Source organism: Blennius ocellaris (genome assembly GCF_963422515.1).
Source record: "Blennius ocellaris genome assembly, chromosome: 5".
NCBI classification, from domain to species: Eukaryota; Metazoa; Chordata; class Actinopteri; order Blenniiformes; family Blenniidae; genus Blennius; species Blennius ocellaris.
In genome coordinates this window covers 28,697,633-28,719,346 of record NC_137654.1, presented here as the reverse complement: position 1 = coordinate 28,719,346, position 21,714 = coordinate 28,697,633, and the positions used below count along the sequence as shown (strand labels likewise).

The window sequence follows — 21,714 nt, the reverse complement described above, 5'->3', positions numbered from 1 at the left end:
GCTGTAAAAACCTCGTTTTGGAATGTTTTGGTTTTTTCCCCCCCTCCCTCCTCACGCCGTCCTCAGAAAAACACGTCTCAGTGATTCTGGCTGCAGCCAGAAGGAGAACCAGTTGTGCTCATGCATCCGTGCTCTTCATCCCTCCCTCCTTCACTCCTCCCCTTCATCCCTCCCTCCTTCACTCCTACCCTTCATCCCTCCCTCTGTCACTCCTCCCCTTCATCCCCCTCTCCTTAAAAACGCCGTCTTCCCCTGGCCTGCTACGGCGGAGCCGAGCCTGACCCGGCAGCACGGCGGCGGCGGCGGCGTCATCGGCCCGCCGGGCCGTCCGTCTCAGCTGGAGGACTTGTCATGAAGAAGACGAACAGCCTTCATCACCCCCCCCCCCCCCCCACCCCACACCTCCCACCCCTCCTTCCTGCAGAGGACACATCCCCAACCGGCCTCTCCGTGACAAAGACACACAGAGCGACGGCTCCTCCATCAAGGTCACCACCTGATCTGACGTCAACCGGCGTGAGGACGAGGCGAGACTGAGGGACGTAATTAGATTTCTTTTTTTTTGTTGTTTTGTTTTTGTTTTTTTTGCCCGAAGCCGACGGGCCCGCCGGCCGAGAGCAGAGAGCACAAAGGAGACAAACACGACTCGCATGCATCCCTGACTGAAACGTAGTGGAAGGAAAACAGAAGTGAAGTGTGTGAGAATGAGTTTGAAATTAAAAAAAAAAAAAAAAAAACGGTCCCACAGATTTTCGCTCATGTTTACCACGTGTCATCTGAATCGTGTCTGAATCCTTGAGCGCCGGACTGGTGGGTTACATAACAGTCAGCTCGCACCGTGTGGAGACGGAGAGGTAGAAGACGAGGACAGACGGAGACGATCGCACGCACACACACACACACACACACACACACACACTCACACACACAGGCAGCGTTTTGGCGTGTTTGAAGGTTTAACTCAACGACGGTAACGTCAAAAGTACGGCTTCATTGACGCGAGCATCACACTGGAAAGAGAGCGTTCCGAATACATATATATATATATATATATATATAAAAGAAATGCCACTTCCGTTACATAATTCCTTGTTTAAAAATAGACAACAAACATTGTTTCCATGGTAGAAGGTTTCAGGATCGCCGCTCGGCCCCGTGATAAAAACACCACGGCTCACTTTGCATCTCGATTAATACTCAGGCGAAAGAACAGCCATTTTAGAGCAAATTAAAAAAGATTGTTGCATTTCAACAGGTTTGATTCTTCCTCAGAACAGTGGAGCGTTTGTGGCACACGTTCTCACGGCGAATACATATAAATATATATATATTTATATATGACATATACGTTGTTTTGAGGGCATTTCCTGCGGAGCAACAGTTGAACCGACGGTGCCGAGAGACTTTCAAGGTCACCTGGCAGCGTCAGTCATGACAGGAACCCCAGAGAGACACGTGGCACCTCCTCTTCCTCCTCCTCCTCCTCCTCGTCCTCCTCCTCCTCCTCCTCCACAGATTAATTCTTGAACAATTAGGGAAGTCTGTCATGTGTGACCATCCCTTCAATGGCTACTGTCCCTGACCTTTTTCCCCAAAGCCCCATCGGCTCAGTGGGGATCTGGACACGGGGGGGGGGGGCGAAGGTCTTCCAGGAGGGAGGGGTAAAAAAAAAAAAAAACCTAATTACAACTCTGCAGCCTCAATTATAAGATTAAAGGAGGCGTAAACAAAGAGCACCTGTAAGTCACAAGGCGGCGACGTGAACCGTGAAAGAACGCCGGCGCTCGGCCTGCGTGAACTAAAAAAAAAAAAAAAAATGGCTCCGGCTCCGGCTCCGGGTGTCACTCAGATAATCGGCCAAACTGGCGTAAATGATGTAAAGGTTTTGGCCATTTTTTTGATGTAATGAAGCCAATAAGGTAGTAACTTGTCAAAAGTGTAATAAGATATTTGAACTATTTGCCAATTTGTTTGCCAACGGCGCTGCATGTCTTGGAAATAACATAGAAAGTAAGGATATGTTGGATGCAATAGTTCATTTCGTGAGGATACGAACCCCACAGAACTCTCAACTGTGATTCTAAAGAGAAAACCTGCAGCTCTCTTATCACATTATTGGCTTCACTCCATTCAAAATGGGCAAAATGATTCTGTTACTGGTTGCAACAAATCCATTCCAGATATTGAAGCGGAATCTAAAGTGAGAAGATGAAGGCCGTTTGGACAAAAGTCGTAACATTTACGTGAAAAATGGCCTCATTGGAACCTTTTTTTTTTTTTTTGCTTTCGATGGTGCCTGAGAGTAACCCAACCTCAGAAACATCCTCTGCCATGGTCGATAGCGCCACAGACTCACTTTCTGAGAGTTCACGTAGTATGGGTCCAGGTCCTCCAGTGGTACCGCCACCATTCCTTTAGGGGTGTCCCCGTAGATGTAGGGCAGACTCTTCCCAGCCTCCAGGTCGCTGTTGGGTCTGGGCTTGTTCTCGTCATCGTCGTCGCGGTAGCTGCTGTCCTGCTTCGGCGGCTTCCGGTTCTTCTCCTCTTGGATGCGCTGCTCGAGGACCACCAAAGATTCCAAAGTAAACTTCTTGAAGCTATCAGGTCCTGGCGGTGCGAGAAGGGGTGCAGCCATGTTTTCATCCTGCAGCTACTTGGACTCTAGGTTGGTACCATCCACGGCGGCAGCTCTGCAACAGGCGGGAGGGGCAACAGTCAATATTAGAGGCTCACACTCTGCACTCTGCACAAGGTTTCCGATCGTTTTGCTAGACTCACATCTGAAAATTACGATTCTTTTTTCTTTCACGAAAAAATAAAAGCATCCGAGGCGTCGATCTCGACTTATATCATCGTTTCATTAAACAACACAAGCGGGAATGAATATATTTCAGTGTCACACTTAAGTTCAGGGGCCCCGATTTCATGTCGACAGGTCAAATGGCGCCACAATAACCTTTAAATTAAAACCTTAAAGGTTTTACTTTGTTGTGGCAAAGAGTAAAGGTTTTAAAAAGAAAAGTCCATATTAGTGCTATAAATTGCAACAATTTTGATATAAACGCGATTTAAATGATACTTTGTGGTGAAAAATACAGTGAAATGTCAACAACAACAACAACAACAAAAAACAACCTACAACCACTGAATATAGTTTTCCACTGACAGCCTGTCTTTTTACAGTTTGCTGAGGGTTGGAGCCTCTTTTGGTCTTGATCTTGGTCTCGGATCTAAACTCTGTTTCTGTTCAACATGAATAAAGAGACGCGTTATGAAATGCCCACTTCAGAACCTAACATGTTAAATAACGTACATTGTTTCGTCACGGTGTGACCGACGTTGCTTTGGTGAGACGTTATCGTCGTCCCGGAGTCGAGACATTAAAACGACACACAGGATCACTGGAGGATCGAAAGCAGATACGAGAAACTGTGTTTTACTTTCCTCCAGGCTCCTGCTTTAATGTGTTGGTGAGCGAGGGCGTGTCCACCATGCTTCAGCTTCATGAGATGTAATAACCATTTGAACCTGTATTAGTAGGGATGCATGATATATTGGCTTCTATGTCGGAATCGGTGAACAAAAACAACATGTTTGCACTGAAATAAACAGAGGAAAACATGTAAACAGTTCCATATATTATTCAATATCCACAAAGTATGATTATGCATGACGCTTTTTCATATATGATACATATCAAATTGGTTAATGTCGGTCTTTGGCATCATATTGGTGCATCCTTATTAATTAAATGTGATCTTGGTGGCTTCAAGCTTCACAAAAGCTGGTTTATCTTCTCAAAATGTAAACAAACGATAAAGCGCATGCCTTATTTCACACTGAAAGCATATCTACGTTAAATATCGACATATTTCACGAGTTGTAATAGAATGGAGAATACCAGAATGTAGATATTCAGTGTACTCGTTTTGTGTTTGCTCAGCTATGATACTTTGCCGACACACACACACACACATACATATATATACAGTCACTGACGTGTCGACGAGCCCAAGTGACATCAGCGTGTCTCCAGTTCACAGTAGAGCCAGAAGATGTGCATGAAACCTCTGGCACACAAACACAAGCAGCCCATTTAGGGATTCCACTCCTTATGATTTTTTGAACAGATGCAGACGAGGCTGACAGGAAACCCGGAACATCTAATGGCTGCATGACTCAGTAAAGCCTCTCGCCAGCACACTTCCATGGGTAAAGGTTACACGACAACTGTTGGAGCTGCAGGACATCAGTGTCACAGCTCTAAATGGGAGGCAGGGGGAGAGGAGGGGAAGGGGGGGGGGGGGGAGGAGAGGAGAGGAGAGGAGAGGAGGCCACACCTGAAAAATGAATGAAACCGTTGGAGTTGGGGAAGTGCAGTATGACAGAACCCTCTCGGTTGTTGGTGGTGGTGGAGAGAAAAGGTGTGTGCAGCATAAGCAGGACAAATCAGCCCCATCTGAATCGCCGGGTCTGTCACTTCCCTGCTCCCCTTCTTGCGTAACCGCCTCCAATTAAAAACGCTCGACAAAAAAGAAAAGAAAAAGAAAAGCCGAAGTCGCACAGACGAGGCTTCAACCTCTGTGTTGTTGAGAGAAAACGCAGGGAAAACATGCAGCCTGTGAGCAGAGACGTCTGTTTTTTTTTTTTTTTTTTTGTGGTTTAAATGGACCCCGGAACCTCGCAGGCTCTCGGAGCCTTCTGCCGCTCTGCTGGCCGCTTCAGCACCGCACGGGCGCGCAATTACGCACACACATACACGTATGTAAGCGTGCACGGACGCACGCAGGGGAGGGTGGAAGGAAGGAGGGAGGAGAGAGGAGGAGGCCGGAGGAGGAGGAGGGGGGGAGAGAGGATCATCACCGATCTGTCTGGAAAAACCGTGCAGCTCTCTCTCCACCGTGCAGGCCTTCCCGGTGCGCGCGTCGCCTCTCGACGCCTCCAGGGCCTGAACTTCATCCCTCAAACTCTCGCCACTGTTATCATGTCATGACGACCAAAACAGAAAAAAAACAACAACAAAAAACAGGCGTCTTGTTGCGTGTCCAGTCTCCTGGGCCGCACGCCGCTCGCACCCAGGCACCTTCTCTGGCATCAACAAGCACATTCTGGCATCTTCTCGCTCGTTTTCACAGACGCAGTGAGGAAATGGAAACGTGTTGACTGAAGCTGTTGTTTTACAGACGAGGGCCTCCAGACGCCATTATATTCGGTTCCCCCACCCGCCCCTCTATACGTTTCATTCAACAGATAAGACCCGGGGACCCTCGGAGAGGAGCGGTGGGTTGCGTTGCGCAGAGAAGCGGCCAAAGCCGTCCTGCTGCAGTGGGAGGTTTTTGCATGTAGAAAATGTCACGCCGAGGTAAACGCAATCGCGGATTCGTCAAAGTCACGCGTGTCATGTCGATATTTCATCATGATAAATCAATACAGCGTGTGTGTCCCCCCCCCCCCCCCCCCTCTTTTTTTTTTTTTAATCCACAGTGCATGATGTCGAGTTTGCCGGATTCTGTGCGGTTATTTTTTTTTTTTTTTTGCGCGTTGCCTTGGAAGGATCCGCACCACACCCGTGAAGCCATGTCGACTGCCAAATCAATAAGGACCGCGCACCAGATAGCCCCCACCGGGTGTGAAGCTCAAAACACCCCACAGTCACAAACACGAGGAGAAACACAAGAGGCACGACCAGCCGGGAGCTGCCAAAAAAAAGAAAAATAAATCAAATTGATCTCCGTTGATTGGCCGTAGGTGATTGGAAGAAGAGCAGGCTACTTACATAGCATCAGCTCCGTCCCAGAAGCCTCACGTTGATCCAAACGCATCATCATGTAGTCCACAAGGCGTCAAATATTTAAAAAACGGCACATATTTGGAGGGAAATGTCTATTTTTTCCTGCTCTATTGAGGCTGGAGCGGTCGGACTGCGCCCTACCTGAAGCCTGACAGACGAGCCATTTCTCCGCTTTTTCTCTCTCAACAACCCCCCTTGAATAAATATATCACCCCCAAAAAAGAAACCCCCCCTCCCTCTCTCAATAGAATCCAATAAATCCTTTTCGATCGACACCAGACGATAGATGCAACGCTGTTTTTTGTTTATTCCTGCCTGTGGTCCGAGCGGGAGGCGCTCAGAGCGCACAGCCTGCCTCCAGCATCCAACCGCTCCAAAAAAAAAAAAAAAGGAAAAGATGCGCGGCTCTGCGACATTCAGGCTCCGCAAGGAAACCGACCGAGAGAAAACCTGCCCTCGCCCACGGACATCATGCACGCTTCGGCCCGGAACGACGACAGACGGAGGGATCGGGGGGGGGGGGGGGGGGGTAGGTGTAGGGGGGGTGGGGGGGTACTCACCCTGACAGCCTCACAGGGAATCCGGGGAGCCGCGGCAGGACTGCAGATGTGGAAAAGATCCGGGAGAAACTGCGGTTGTCGCCATATTGTTGCCGCTATCTTCACCCGCTCGCCCCCCCCCCCCCCCCCCCTACACCACCATCAGCACCAGCACCACCACCAGCACCACCAGCACCAGCACCTCAGCGCGAGCGGGTTCCCTGCATAATTGATGGCTCTCAGCAGAATGTGAGGGAGTGTCGGCGGCTGCGTTTAGTAAAAAAGAAAAAAAAAGAAAAACCTAAAAAAAGCCTAAAAAACTACAAAAAAAATGAGGTAAAGGTCATTTAGGCCTGCAGCCTATCGAACCCCGTGTGTGCGTGTGCGCCTCGACGGATGCGCTCAGGCACGAGCCCGGGCGGGATTGTGCGCAGAAAAACACGCACAAGGTTTTCCTGTCAGAGCGCATCAGTCGAGGCTCCGAGTGTCTCCGGCTCGCGCGTGCAGGAATTTATTGGCTGGAGGCTTTTCAGAGGAGTTACGTCCATCCGTCAAAATCCACTGACACATACACACATTTCACTCATTCAGGCGTTCATTCATTCAGATGTTTTCTTTATCAGGAGCGCATCACCTCTAAATACCTGCAAGCTTTTTTATTCCCCCCCCCTCCTCCTCATCTGCCCCCCCCCCCCCCTCCACACCACAAATTAACATGGGAAAGTCCAATCTGCTCACCTGCCCCTCTCCCATTATGTAATGTGTGTAAATTCTCCCAAAAGTAGTAAAAAAAATAAAGTGAACAAGTGAAAAACAACGTTTCATTGATTCACTTCGTTAATTCATTTTTTTTTTTGTATTTTGGTTGATTAAGTTAATTTAATGTGTAAAGACGTACCATAACTTCATTTTCTTGTCAAATTAATATTAGGTTACGTTGTTCTTTTCAACATCTGCTTCTTCGGGAAACTTTGTCAGCTTTTCAAAAGTTTCAGCGACGCAAAACTCAAATATCCGGAAAGAATATGGAAAAAAACACTTCATTAGTACAGAACATACCTAAATTATTGCCATGTTGTTGTCTTTATGAGGCTATTTATCATCTGCCCTCCTTGTCCCAGCACGAATTAACATGGAAAAGTGCAAATTCTAAATTCTCACAAAAGTAGTGAAAATTAAGGTTTATTTTATTTACATTTTTTTTTTATATTCTCAGTTAAATCCATGACATTCGCATGTACATATTCTGCTTATTTGTGTCAAACATATCTTGTATTAAATGACATTAGATCTTGCCTCAGTGGCTTGGTTTTCTGCACCGTTGGACACAAAAAGCTCATCAAAACGTGAGGAAAGTTCGGTTGTTGTGACTTTTGTTAACGATTTGGCTGAACGTTTCAGAATAAATTGCAAGAAAAAACAACCTGCGATAAATTTCTCATACACAGCGGATAGGAGAGGCGCCTCATAGTGGAGAGGAAAGCTTCTTCTTCTTCTTCTTTAGGGTTTAATGGCAGTTTGCACCCATAAAGTTGCATTACATCCCTGATGACTGTTTCCCTCTCTCTGTTATCAGCAGCGTTCTTCTTCTTCTTCTTCTTCTTCTTCTTTGCTTGGCAAAGTTGAACTATCGCCATCTGCTGACTCCAGCTTGTCCATACCATTCCCACCGCTCAAATAGAATTTAGAAAGAAAAAAAGGAAGAAAGAAAAAAGAAAGAAAGGCACCCTTCCATCTCCATCTGTTACCATGGAGACGCTGCAGCCAATAGGGAGTCGGCAGCCACACAAAACTTCCTCTCAAATTTTCTCTCAGCTGTTTCCTTGCTTCTTGCCTCATCACTTCATCACTTCATCACTTGCGGCGGGTTTTACTCACGGTTCTGCCGTCATGACGTCACGGGCCGTTTTGGTTTTCGTCGTCAGTGTGACGTGTTTGACCGCCTCCTGCTCGTCAGACCAGAGTGAGTGGAACTTTGTTTCTATCGCACTTTTCCTTTCTGCGTCTTTTGTAACTTGACTTCAACCGCAACCTCGGCTCGTGCCTTTTCGCACAAAGACGATCATCTGTGGAGAAAGATGACGTAAACAACCCCGCATGCGGTCTGCAACGTCATCAAATAACCACAACAACCAGGGACAACGAGCTCCGGTGGAGCTGCAGAAGCTAATGACGCTAGAAGCAGGAAGAGCGGGGTCATAGACCTATAGAACTAGAGTTAAAGAGACGTTTATGTGGGTGAGAGTCCACTTAAAATTTCTATGTGCTCCGTCTCTACTTCTGCGTTTTTGGTGAGTCACAGCGCCCCTCGAGGCCTGGCATGTTACTACATGCCCTGAAGTCTCGTGTTCATAGTGACGTTTGGACGGAATCTTTTTCTTGGAGAAACTCGGGCGGAGGGGGGAGGCAAAAGATCGTTTTGGCTCGTGTGGATGTAAAAAAAAGTTAGATTTCATGAGGTTGATATCATGAAAGTAGGACATTAGAGTAGAAGCATGTTATGGTGATTTCCTCATCTCAAGCTATTGAGCGCCACAAGAAGTAACGTCAACGTCTCTTGCGTCTCAGAGTCACGAGCCTCAGCTGATCCCAGAGGTTTTCTGTGGGATTCAGGTCTGGAGGAAGTGCAGGTCTCCAGCAGCCGTTTCACTAGTGATGCCTCCTCCGTTACCCGGAGTCTCGTCGTCCAGGAAGATGGACGTTCAGGCGGGGACACGATGGATGACTGGTTTAATGATGGTGCTCAGGTAGAATCTCAGGATTTGTTTTGGCGTCTGCGTCGGAGGACATCAAGAGAAGCACAGAAGTTCCAACAGAGGTCATCCTTGACCACAAGGCTGCAAATTACACATCATTCTTTATGACACAAAACAAGATTTCCCAAACATGGTCAAAGAACAAAGTCCACTTCTCTGTCTTCCCGAGACTCTTCCCGTCTCGGTGAGCTCAGTGGACTCTTCCGTCTCAGAGCGTCCTGTTTGTAGTTCAATGTCTTAGACGCCGTTGATCATATCTTATCGTATACAGAGTATGGGGGTGTCTTTACCTTGTCGACATGTTTGACTGCCGTCTTCTTCAGCGTGACGACGTGTCTGTCCTCATCCCGCCGCCCGATGGTCCCTGGAGTCGAGGGTCACGGTGTCTGATGAAGACCGATGTTCTACATCCTGCTTTACTTTGTCCGTGATAAACAGAAACTAAAACATACGTTTAAGTCGACCAAACGAAGATAATCCAGTCACTGTCGCTCGGCCATCAGGTGGCGTTTAAACGTATGACGCCGCCGCCGCCACATCGTCACGGTAAACCCGCTCTTCACCTGGTTGGAGTCTCTTCTGGTCGCGTTGCAGGTTGCGGGCGGCGGATCCTGGTCGACCCCCCGAGCCAGTCCTGGGCGGTCCAGCCCCCGGGGGTGTCCCGGGTGGTGGGCGGGCGGGAGGCCCCCCGGGGGGCGTGGCCCTGGCAGGTCAGCATCCGGCTGGGGCTCAAGCATCACTGCGGCGGGTCGATCCTCGGCGGGACGAAGGTGCTGACGGCGGCACACTGCTTCCACAAGTGAGTGTGTATTAATGTGCTCAATGTGGAGAAACAGTCATATGGTAACAAATGATCTTTGATGCTGATCGTGAGATAAATAGTGAGAGAATCATTGAGAGATTTAACCAACGGAGAGGATTTGACCTTTGATTTTAAAAGTATTTACAGAAGTCAGGCGGGAACATGTTAGAGCGCCGCGCTCTGTGCGCTTCTTGTCGTCCAGGCACGCCAAGACGACGTATTTCCACGTGATGGCGGGGCTGCACCTGTGGCGGTTCCCGGGACCTCAGACCCAGAGCCGCCCCGTCAGCCGAGTGCAGATCCACAGGAACTACGACGACGTCACCAAGGACAACGACGTGGCGCTGCTGCTGCTCGCGTCTCCGTTCACCTTCACCGACTACGTCCAGCCGGTCCGTATGGAATTCAATTCAAAGGAAATAACTGTGGAAATATATATCTATCACATTTATTTCCTTTGAATTTTGGCCCTCCTGTGCCTCCATAGGTCTGCACCCTCCACAACGAGTCCCACAGGGCCGCCCTCCACCTCCGCTCCTGCTACGTCACCGGGTGGGGCAGCGCGCACTTCAAAGGTCAGAGGCGGGGGAAGGGATGGCTTCTGTTTACATGTATGTTGCTTTTTGTTTGTATTTGTTTGGTTTTTTTTAAGGCGAGACGGCCTCCAGTGAGACGTCGAGACTCAAGAGTTTGACGGAAACGCATCTTCATATACAGCTGGTTCAGAGCTGCTATGAGCATGCCACACCTGTAGGGGGCAGTGTAACGGGAAGCATGAAGAAATTTTTGATTTAGTCCAATTTTTTACTTTTGTGACTATGTGTGTGTGTGTGTGTGTGCAGGCCCTCTGGTGAGCAGACTGCAGGAGGTGGAGGTGAAGCTGATCGACAGGGCGACCTGCAACCAGGCCACGTGGAACCGCGGCGTCGTCACGGAGAACATGCTCTGCGCCGGGCTAGAGAGCGGCGGGGCCGACACCTGCCAGGTGAGCTCGTCGCTACGCCATCGCCCCCCAACGAGAAAACCCCCCCCACGGGGTTCAGTCGGTAACCGTGGACCGTTTGTTGTCCCCCGTCAGGGCGACAGCGGGGGGCCGCTGCAGTGCTACAGCGAGCGCGAGCGGAGGTTCTACGTGGTCGGAGTCACCAGCTTCGGGGAGAAGTGTGGCCTCCCCCGCAGGCCGGGCGTGTACGCCCGGACCGGCCGCTACGCAGACTGGCTGACGGGCGTCGGCGGCGCGGCATCCGGCACACGCGCGCTGAGCGCCAGCGTGGCGTCGGCCCTGCTCGCCACCGCCCTCATCCACCACGCGTGAACGAGGGGGTTAGCGCTGTTAAGCGGCGCAGTAGTGGCACCGTGCCACAGGGGGGCACCAAATCACCAGAAGAACAATTATTTCAAGTCAGTATTTTAGTTGTTTGTTGTGGTGAGGGGCTTTGTTTTTGTGTGTACAATAAATAAATGTTAAAAAAAATTATTGTGTTGAGATTGTAATCATTTTCAGTCATAATTGTTTGATCTTGCAAGATTATAGAGAATTTTACCACCTGCACTGTGTCAATAAAGCAAAGTATTCAAGAGTAAATTTAAAGGTTAATTTAGTATTTTACTGCTGACTCAAGATGAAACTGTTTGTGGCCCCTGAGGTGAAATGTTGTTTATTTTGATTACACTATATATGTATATATTCATAGTGTATACAGTTTTATATCGGTTCTCAAATACGTACATTTCTTCCATTACATATTTGAGCAGAATCAACTCGTCCTACAATTTATAGCATGTCATAATGTAGAATTTATTTTTCGAAAATTTTCAGATGAAACCAATTTTAATGAAACCTTCTGGAGCAAAATGTTGTGAATTATATATATATGAAAACAATTTCTTACAGCCTTTACGTTTAGTTTTTTTTTTTCCTTTACAAAATCACATCTGGCAATAAGGACAATATTTTTCATGGCAACATCAATATCTCACTGTTGTGTGTGAAATTAGTTTGATTTTAAGGTTCTAGTAATATTCTGACCCCATCATGAGAGACACAAGCACAAAAAAGTAGTTTTAACTTAAAGTCTTAACCATTTCTCACCAATTCTATCGTGGAAAAAAAAGAAAAACCTCTCGTGGAAGATCCTCTTCTCTCTGCATGGGTTTTTGAGTGTCGAGACTGCGCCCTCTGGCGGCGGGAGGAAGAACCGTTCGTCCCGGAAGCTTCCAGAAGGACAGAAGACAGACAAGAAAGAGACACAAAACGCTGACAAAGCAATCTTTTCTCTTTAATTTGACATGAAAGACATCCAATGACAGTGTTTTTGTCCAGTAAGACATGTTTGTTTGTTAGACGTCGTCGCACCACTGGCTGCTTCCAGAGCGATGCATAGTGAACACAGTTGTTGAGGTATACTTCGTGGGCCCTTGAGTTTTTTTTTTCGCGCGTGAAGGATCCAAATTTCATTTACCTCACAGGTACACTTTGACATTTTGTGCTTAGGCATATCTTTGACGGTTTTGAAATCTACTTCATTCCTGGTGGAATTTAAAAAAACAAAAAACAACATTCGGGGATGGAAATGTCATGTTTCAACGTCTCGCTTGTTTTTTTTTTCCAGAGTTTTTCGGGACATTGGAGGAAAACGTTGTCGACGTTCCCTTTGTCGAGTAGCACCGTCGTCTGTTGAAAAGGCTTCGAATGAACTTAGAAAACTTCTTTTTTTGTTTTTATTAAAACTTGTCGGAGGGAAAAAAAACCAAAAGAATTTCATCACACAGCAGCTCAGAAGCTCGACTTTTGTTATTGGCGGGTAACTTTAAGCTTACTGGCTCGCGTGCAACGTGGTCGGCGTCCGTCACCGAGTGGAAGAAGACAAAATGTAAAAAAAAAAAAAAAGTGGTTTTATCTGTACAGTTTCTCCTCAAATTAAAAAAAAAACAGAAGTTTGTGCAGATCCAACTGAGGGCGACGTGAAGAAAAACCCAGAAAAAAATATATTAAAACTCCAATCCTGGATGGAAAGAGAAGAAAATACAGTGGAGGCGACATTTAAAATTCAACAAAAAAGAAAGAAACGGTTCATTATTTTGGGATAATTTTCTTACAAAAAAACAAAAAACAAAACCTTGTTGCACCATAAAAGCCAAATATCACCGTTAAACTCACACACACACACACACACGCCCACACACACACACACACACACTAAATGATATTGGGAAAGTGCACATTGTTCCTGCCCGAATGATCTGAAACCTTTAGTCTTTTTCTTTTTTTTTTTCTTGTGATGCCGTTAAAATGTATGAAAAAGATCCGTCAAGTTTTTTTGTCTTTATCTACAGAATTCATTTCCATGTTCACATCGACACCAGTGATACAGTATTTGACCTCTAGGATACATTAAACACCCTCGTTCACTTCTTTTAAAGGAGGATTCTGCGTTTTTTTTGTTGTTGTTTTTTTTTTAAAATGGTTTGTTCCTAATTCCCCTTTTTTTTTTTCCTCTTCAGTTTTACAGGATAAAAATTAATAACGTTTGAAATCAGAAAGGTATCGACCACAAAACTAAAGACTCTACCCTTCCTCTAAAATACCAGATATGACTTCAGACCGATTTCCAACAGGAAGTCGGTGATCGGTTCTCTAACCACAAAGTAAAAGCGTACAACATCCACAGGTTTAATAAGGCAAAGTTCTCTCCTCATACTGGATATTGTTTGTCGTCGTGTTGGTTTTTTTTTTCTTCCTCTTTGGGAATCCAATAGTTTGTGACGGTGGGACTGTGAAAGGCACTGCGCTGCCTTTCTGATGATTCATGGAGTGGACAGTGACGAGTGAAAGAGATCTCCCACGTTTTCAGCCAGTCGCTCAACGTCAGAGCTTCAGTTCATGATATTAATTTAAAAAAAAAAAAGTCACGATCCTCTCATCAGCTCATTTACAGGCTCAAAGCAGCAGCAGGTCTGAGTTCGCCTCAGATTTTGATAAAAAGCGCTGCTTTCAAATCGACGTCCTCGCCTTCTCCATTCTAATACAAAATAATGTAAAAGGAAAAACAAACAAAAAAAAAAGAAGGTGTGACTCCAGACGGGACGAGCCGCTCGGATAGTCAACAATCCTCTGAATGTGAAGCGACGCATGACGAGCTCTGCTGTCGGTTGTTCACCACCGACACGTCGCTCTCTCTCTCCCTCTCGCTCCTTTTTTGTTGTTTTTTTTTGAGGCTGCACACAGATTGCTGATTGCATTCCCAGGCGGCATGCAGCTTCAAACCGTGTTTCACAGAGTCTGTGCTTTCAAGAGAAGAAAAATGTAAAAAATAATAGAAAAAGAAAAGAATTAGCGCTCGATCACAATCATACACTCGACAGGAAGTCGTCTGACGAGGCTCCGGCTCGCGGAAGATGGAGCGGATTCCTTTATGAAGTCCGTGTGTGTGAGTGTGTATGTGTGTGTGTGTGTGTGTGTGTGTGTGAACCTGGGGGGGGGGGGGGCTGCTGGCACTTCTAATACTGATGTGGATTCGCTCAGGTGAAAGCAGCAGGCGTGGGGGAGGATTTTTTTTTTTTTTGGAGGGGGGGGGTCATTTTGCGACGTTGATGTAAAGTGCGAGGGGGGGGTGGTGGTGGGGGGGGGGGTTACAGAGCGGGATCAATGTAGGTTTTAAAGAGAGAGAGACACGCTGATTCAGGATTATTAAAAAAGAATGAAGAAATGGAATGAGGGAAGGATTCCTCTTAAAAAACAGGAAGTGGCTGGAGGAGGGAGCGATGGGATGGACACCCCCCCCCCCCCAAAAAAAAAAATCTGGTGGGGATCTGCTCTCCTTGAAGGGAAACATGTCGGGGTCACAGAACACACCCTCCTCCTCCTCCTCCCCCCCACATTGTTTGACGTTATGAATGTGTGTGTGCGGTGCAGGATGAAGGCTGCTACCCTCGTCTTCCTCCTCCTCCTCCTCCTCCTCCTCCTCCTGGCTCAGGTTGGTGTAGGATGGGTGGGGGGCAGCATTCACATGTTGTAGGCCACGTAGATGGGGTCCAGCTGGTCGGCCAGGAAGGAGTCCCGCAGGTGCATGCGCTGCTTCTCGCCCCGGGAGTTGATGGGGATGACGCCGGGGTCCACGATGACGACCACGCCCACGATCAGGTGGTGCTCCTCCAGCACCACGTTGGTGACGAGCGGCACCAGGTCCAGGGCCTCCTGCTCGGAGCCGCTCAGCTCGGCCACCACCACCAGCAGGTTGGTCCACGTGAACACGGCACTGCATGAGGGGGAGGGGGGTTGAGGAAGTGGGCGGAGTTACAGCCTCAGCAGCCGCTCTCGAGGCGGAACGGTGTCGTGAAAGGAAAGCGTGGCGTGCGGCGGCGCCTCACCTCTCGGCGATGCTGCGGTGGGCCCGGGACACGGACGTCTCGATGTCGATGGGGTGGTAGCGCAGCCCCCGCAGCTCCAGCGTCTCGTCCAGGGAGCCCACCACGAACAGGGCGTCGTGGCGGTCTGCGGCGGTAATCAAGGTCTCCATCAAACCCTCATCTCACCCGACCTCCGCGTTTAATGTTTGTGTCGCCCACACACTTCTCATAAACTTGTTTTATTACATTTATCTTAATAAATCTTTATTTATTCAGCTTTTAAATCTCCTCCTTCAAAATCAACACAACTAATTAATCTTTCCAAGTCTCACTGTGCTTCACTTCCTGCTCTAACGTATTTATTTCATGTCGTGAATTCCCTCGTGTTATAAATGAGTCTGCCTTGCTCGAGGGCCACGTCAACAAGCGATCCCTCACCCCCGCTGGCGTCCAGCAGCTCGGTCCTCTTGATGAAGCCCAGGTACCCGGTCCGGGCCCAGAGGGTCTGCGGCTCGCCGAAGCTCAGCCGGGTGTTGAAGTGGTCGGCCTGCAGGCTCTCCTCGCCGTAGATGGTGTAGTAGCCGCTGGCGCTGTGCGGGCTGCTCACCCAGATCTGTGGGGGGGGAAACAAACAACGGCGATCAACTCGGGAACTCGTCATTTCTGATCACGTGACCCCCGCTGGACCTCGCTCACCTCGCCGAGGTGCGAGTCTCCCAGGGGGCCTCTGGTCTCGGGGTTCACGATGATGACTCTCACTCCCGGGAGGATCTGACCAGGGGGGAAAGAGAGACGAGGGTGAGGACAGGAGGGGACAACACAACCATGTTTACCTCCTAATCACACACACACATTTACACACACACACACACACACACACACACACACACACACACACACACACTTACAGTGCCGGACTCCATGAGTGGAAGACTCTGCGGCGCCCCTCGCTCCACCAGCCTCACCCTGAGCAGAGCAGACGGAGGCAAAGCAAAAACCGTTCATGTCATTTTTAATTCTTTTTTTATTCATCTATTTTGACGCAGCATATTATTAAACAGGCTCATCTCCACCCGCTGTCCCACATAAAACCACAGAAAGTTACAAACATACAAAAACTATATAGTAAAAGATCATATTTCTTCTTGAAAATCTACCGTAAAGTGTAAATATTAAAGTGCTTACTCAGGTAAAGTGTCTTTTTAAAAATAAAACAATATTTTAAAAGTGCACGATTGTCGTAATGATCACAAGTTTGGTTGTTGATCAGCCATAGCTTGTTTTCTAAAAGCGACCAAGGTGGAGCTTTCTCGGATATTATGACCTCTAATGGAAAAAGCCATTCTGGGCCAAAGAGGACTTTCTAAATGTAATTTCACGATCACCAGGTTTGTTTGTTTTCAGTCTCACCTGTCGTGACGCAGCGACTTCATGTCGACGTAGACGGTGGAGGGGTCGGGACCGGCTGTGCCCTGGTGAGACAACAACCAGTTGGACTTCAAAGAAAACCGACAGATGATGAAAGGATCCGCTCCATTCGGCTCCGCTCCAGGTCTTACAACAGACTGTGTGTGGAAGGAAAACGCACCTGCATGCCGATGGCCAGGTTGACCCGGGAGCCGAAGGCGGTGCTGACGGCGCGCGACGACAGGCCGAGGTCTTTGAAGAGTTTGGAGAAGGACTGGGTGAGCGCCAGGCGAGGACGCTCCTCGGCGATCACCACGCAGCTGCGCACGCACGACAGGTTCAGGCCGCGCGCCTGCAAGACGAGCAGAGCGGGACTTTTTAACCCAAAAAGACTTTCTTTTGTTTTTTTACACATCTTATATCACATTATTATTATGATGATTATTATTTTCTCGAGGAGTGTGACGGTGACCTTCAGCATCTCCGTCTGGGTGCCCAGGCCTTTGGTGCAGAGCTCCATGACGGAGTAGGAGCAGAAGGTGTCTCTGATCTTGTACTGACTCAGCGTGCTGAGCCACAGCGGCAGCGAGCTCTCCAGCTCCAGCGGCGGGATGAGGATGGACTGGTGACCTGAGTAAACACTGGGAACACACGACGGAGGCTCGACGACCGAGGGGACAGTGACGTTCTGAGACGTACGTGTGTGTGTGTGTGTGTGTTACCTGGAGAGACACCACAGGACGAAGCCCAGGCCGCAGTACGGGTCGAGGCAGATGGCTATTTGTCGAGACGAGTAGAGTTCACACTGCAGCTTGATGGAGCGGCACAGCGTGCTGACGGCGGCGTGAGACATCTGAGGAGACAAGGCAGCGTCTCAACGCCTCCGGAACGTCGACACCCGGTCGGCCGGAGCGACTCGTCTCATCCGCGGGAAGCATCGCGGGCGAGTTTCAGACACTTTTTAAAGAGTCTATTTCTGATCGCCCTCGTCCGTGTGTGAATAATTCAGCTTCGCTATAAAACGGGAAGAGTCGACGCCGAGGGATCAGGACTTTGACGTCCGTCTCCCAACCTGAAGCCCAGACGGTGTCAAACCCGCCGGAGGCGAAAACCAAGAGGAGCTTCCGGGGCGTTCAGACGTCAAACCGTCCTGCTCGGGTTAAAAAAGCGACTAAAAAGAGACGTTAGACCTGAAGAAATCGTCCGTCGGCTGTCGGACTCGTCAAAACGACTCGACAAAGCTCCTCGGGGTTAAGTTACCTTGACGCCAGTCAACATGCCCGTGGTGGACACGCTGAAGTCCAGGTAGGCCAGCATCTCGGCCGTGGGCGGCTTGTAGATGTGTGGAGGTCGTTTCCTGGGAAGATCATCTGGAGGACGAGGAGATTGTTTTGTTAGCGAGACGGCGGAATACGTTTAAATGAAGCATCAATAGACGTTTTGAGTCTAAATTCTCCGTTGATGAGTTCAGAAAGTCTGATTATTCTCGTTTTCATCGGCTTTTTGATTCTCTGCTGCATTTTTTTTATGGTTTCAGTAGCTTTTCCTGTATCTTTCAATTAGTAATTTTTGCTATTTTAATGCAGCTGTTTATATTGGCTGCTTTGCCTTATTTACTGGTTTTCAGCCAGGAGATTCAAAATAAACACCATGGTATGCAAATAAAGCAAAAGCAAAACTTTCTGAAAGTGCAATGGAGCCGCTGCGGCGGAGCTGAAGAGCAACGTGTGCCTGCAGAGCTACAGACCCCTGATTTAACCCAATTTCTTCTGTTACACATTATTGTTGGCTTCGTGGTTAAATGCTTAAAACTGTAAATATATATAGTTTTGACACAAAAGAAACACTGGATTTGTTATAAAATCAATCAGAAATTGTGCCGTTGTTGAAGAAAAACTACTGTGAGCTAAATCTGGAACTGAAAAAAACAAAACAAAAACCCATGCTTTGTTTTGCGGCACAATGTTCCGGCACCTGTATCGATGATGGTGGGCCAGGTCTTGACGTTGACGCTGGCGGCCGCCTCCCTGGACCTGAGGATCCTCATCAGAGGCTGAGTGGTGAGGATGCATGCCGCTTTGCTCACCTGTGACACGCCGTAAACAACACAGAGACACGTTTACAGACAATCTGCAGCAACATCTGCTTCAGAAACCCGCAGAAAAAAAAAAAAAAACGTAATTCCTCGATAATTCATTGATCCCCGAGGTGACGTTTACATCGTCCTCCAGGGAAATCAGTGAGGGACAAATAGCGTTTCACTTCCTGAGTGAAGGGAATTTGACGTTTTAGAACCCGTCGCTCAAGCGTGCACGAAATGTAAAGAGGTGGAATTCATCACAGTCTTTGTTGTGCTGATCGACAGCTGGATTTGCGGCCCGTCACTCACGTCGATGATCATGCGGACGGTGGGCAGGGTGGCGGCCAGGTTCTGAGGGTGCGGCGGCCTCACGGTCACGGGGATGACGCCGGCGTAGAGGCACCCGTAGAAGGCAGCTATGAGGTCGATACCTGAGGAAAGAGAGGCACGCGGATTCAGCTGCGACCGATTCAACAAACAGACGGGGGGGGGGGGGGGGGGGGCGTGTTTGTTTGTGTTTTTATTTTATTTTATTTTATTTACCCGGCGGGTAAAGCAGCACCACGTTGTCTCCCGTGTTCAGGCCTCCTCGCTCCATCAGCGTCGCTGTGATCTTCTCCGCTCTCTTGTGCAGCTGAGCACAAGTGGCTGTGCACACCGCCGCCCCCTACAGGACAAGAGACGCAATGTGCAGCTGAGCTCAACAAAATGGACCTTTTTACATGACAATTAAAATAAAACTACGGTGGCCCTGAAGCACAAACCACAACAACAAATCACCAAATCACTTATGTTTTTTCATTTGTTGTTGTGTCTTTTCATTTGTGCTGTGTTTTTTCATTTGTGCTGTGTTTATGAATTTGCTGTTGTGATTTTTCATTTGCAGTTGTGTTTTTTCATTTGTGCTGTGTTTTTTCATTTGTGCTGTGTTTACGAATTTGCAGTTGTGTTTTTCAATTTGCTGTTGTGTTTTTCAATTTGCAGTTCAGTTTTCAATTTGTTCTTGTGTTTAGTGATTTGTTGTTGTGGTTTGCACTTCAGGTATAAAACTGCTGTTTTCCAGCGTTTGCTCTACCTTTGCGTTGAGCAGCACATACAGTACATGATCGGGATCCGTCTGGGCTCGCCACTGCAGCGCGTCAGACAAGAACTGGTGCTGGAAGAGAGGGAGGAGCGTTAAAACGACAGGAACCAAACAATTTGAGAAGAATCTCTCAACACCGCATTGCAAATGAGGATTTAACAACCAACAGACAAAAAAAACAAAAAAACAATCAAGGAGGCGACATGAAAACGGTCGCACACAAGAAACCAGCAAAGCCAAAATATCTACAAACTCTGCAACTCTTCAAACAGACTGGTACAAAGAACAGACAAACAAAAATTAATCTATCTGTGTAATATGCAAAATTAGTGCAATAAATCAGTTGTAACTTTTTTTTTTCTCTAAATATCAGGATCTGTCTGATAAACAAAACTGAGCCGATGTGGTGTGACGCTTTAAGTGAAGCTTGTTTGAATATGTGACAGGTTGCAGAGGAGGGATTGATTTATGGAGTCCAAAGAAACACTCGATATTTGCGATGTGCAGCATTTGCATCAGCAATGTCGTGCGATTAGGGAGCCGCGTCGAGTATTTTAAAACACCACTAAATTAATCGCGGATTTTAAAATCTGCAGACGTTTACAAGCAATTCCAGAAGCAAATGGCTGAGCTAGCCGCAGGTTGTAGCTCCACTCGGCAAGCTTTTTTTTTTTTTTTTTTTTAATTAAGGTACATCAATATGAGTAAATATCGGTTATCGGCCGTACCAGCAATATGGACAACGTTTAACGGTGTCGTCAAATTCTTCATGTAGTATAAAATAAAGCGGAGCAACTTCCCAACAGAGAAAAACAAAACAGGACATGACGTAAAAAAATCAGCAGACCTCCATTAAAAGGCAGACTTGAGAAGTGAAAGTGAAGCGGCACATTAAAAAAAAACAAAAAACAAAGTTGAGCACGACCATTTTCTCCAGACGCACGGGACGTAAAATCCAACATCATCACACGGCCGACGGGTTTTCGACATCGGTGGCTGGAGCCGCCCACTTGCCCAGTCAAGACAACACGCCGGCGCTCCGCTCAGGAACCACATCATGCCGACCAGCTGCCCCGACCACTCATCAAGCCATGCCACACCGGGGAGGGGGGGGGGGGCGTCACAGTGGACACGGCGAGCAGAGGTGCACACGGAGACTCGCCTCATTATCAGATGGCACGTTCAGAACGAGATTACATTACATTACGTTACTTTACATTACGTTACGTTACATTACGAGGCCACCTGCACCAGTGGACGGTCCGAAATTAAGTGTTTGGACTTGACGTTTTGAAAACACTCACATCGGAGTGCCGTCTAATCTACTGCCGAACTGTGAGGCTCACGTCCACCTCCGTGTGTTTGAGTGAACTGTGCTCCAGTTAAAGTTGTGTGGACCCCTGCTGGCCCCGGGGGGAGTCAGCCTGCACAGTCATCCGGTCACACCGAGCTGCTGCTGGTGGGAGTTCGGTGTGGAATTCACGGCCGCGGGAAAAAAAACACAAGAGGAGACCGACAGAAGCAGCAGGAAGCAGAGACGGTCCGACCAGAGCCTTACCATCATGGTGGGCCACATACAGAGCTAAGGCCCAACCCAAGCACAGTCAGGGCAGAACAACAACAACAACAACAACAGAGGTTTAGGATGAAACATCGGCATCGACTTCCCGCTTCAGTCACATTCAAAAAGTCAAGTTTCGTTTGAATGAACTTGTACAGCACGTGATGCAGGAGATGTTAATAACCGAAACAGTTAATAACCGTTTGATTTATCAACAATTGAATGACTGGAATGAGCAAGATTGAGAAGCAGAGAGGCTACAGACTGGTGGCAGCCGAGTGGATGATATAAAATATTCTTTCTTTGACGTCAACCGCTAAAGAAACAAAACAGTGAAAACTTTAA

General features: G+C 47.9%; 2 protein-coding genes across 2 annotated transcripts in view; both read right to left on the bottom strand.

Moving 5' to 3' along the window:
- The window catches only part of scn8aa (sodium channel, voltage gated, type VIII, alpha subunit a), a gene marked incomplete at both ends in the record, with an annotated part of 34,511 nt that extends 31,876 nt beyond the window's left edge, over positions 1-2,635 (bottom strand). The window contains one exon of the mRNA XM_080496974.1: positions 2,357-2,635. Coding sequence (XP_080353100.1) covers positions 2,357-2,635 — 279 coding nt within the window. The remainder of the gene's footprint in view (positions 1-2,356) is intronic.
- A 9,536-nt stretch (positions 2,636-12,171) lies between these two features.
- The window catches only part of dip2ba (disco-interacting protein 2 homolog Ba), a 36,673-nt gene continuing 27,130 nt past the window's right edge, over positions 12,172-21,714 (bottom strand). The window contains exons 25-38 of the mRNA XM_080496496.1: positions 19,800-19,880; positions 19,268-19,391; positions 19,034-19,155; positions 18,619-18,730; positions 17,905-18,014; positions 17,367-17,497; positions 17,117-17,285; positions 16,826-16,996; positions 16,648-16,709; positions 16,146-16,203; positions 15,934-16,008; positions 15,676-15,850; positions 15,259-15,382; positions 12,172-15,146 (exon numbers count right to left, since the gene is read on the bottom strand). Of these exons, the coding sequence (XP_080352622.1) occupies positions 14,894-15,146; positions 15,259-15,382; positions 15,676-15,850; positions 15,934-16,008; positions 16,146-16,203; positions 16,648-16,709; positions 16,826-16,996; positions 17,117-17,285; positions 17,367-17,497; positions 17,905-18,014; positions 18,619-18,730; positions 19,034-19,155; positions 19,268-19,391; positions 19,800-19,880 (1,767 nt within the window). The 3' untranslated portion in view covers positions 12,172-14,893. The remainder of the gene's footprint in view (positions 15,147-15,258; positions 15,383-15,675; positions 15,851-15,933; positions 16,009-16,145; positions 16,204-16,647; positions 16,710-16,825; positions 16,997-17,116; positions 17,286-17,366; positions 17,498-17,904; positions 18,015-18,618; positions 18,731-19,033; positions 19,156-19,267; positions 19,392-19,799; positions 19,881-21,714) is intronic.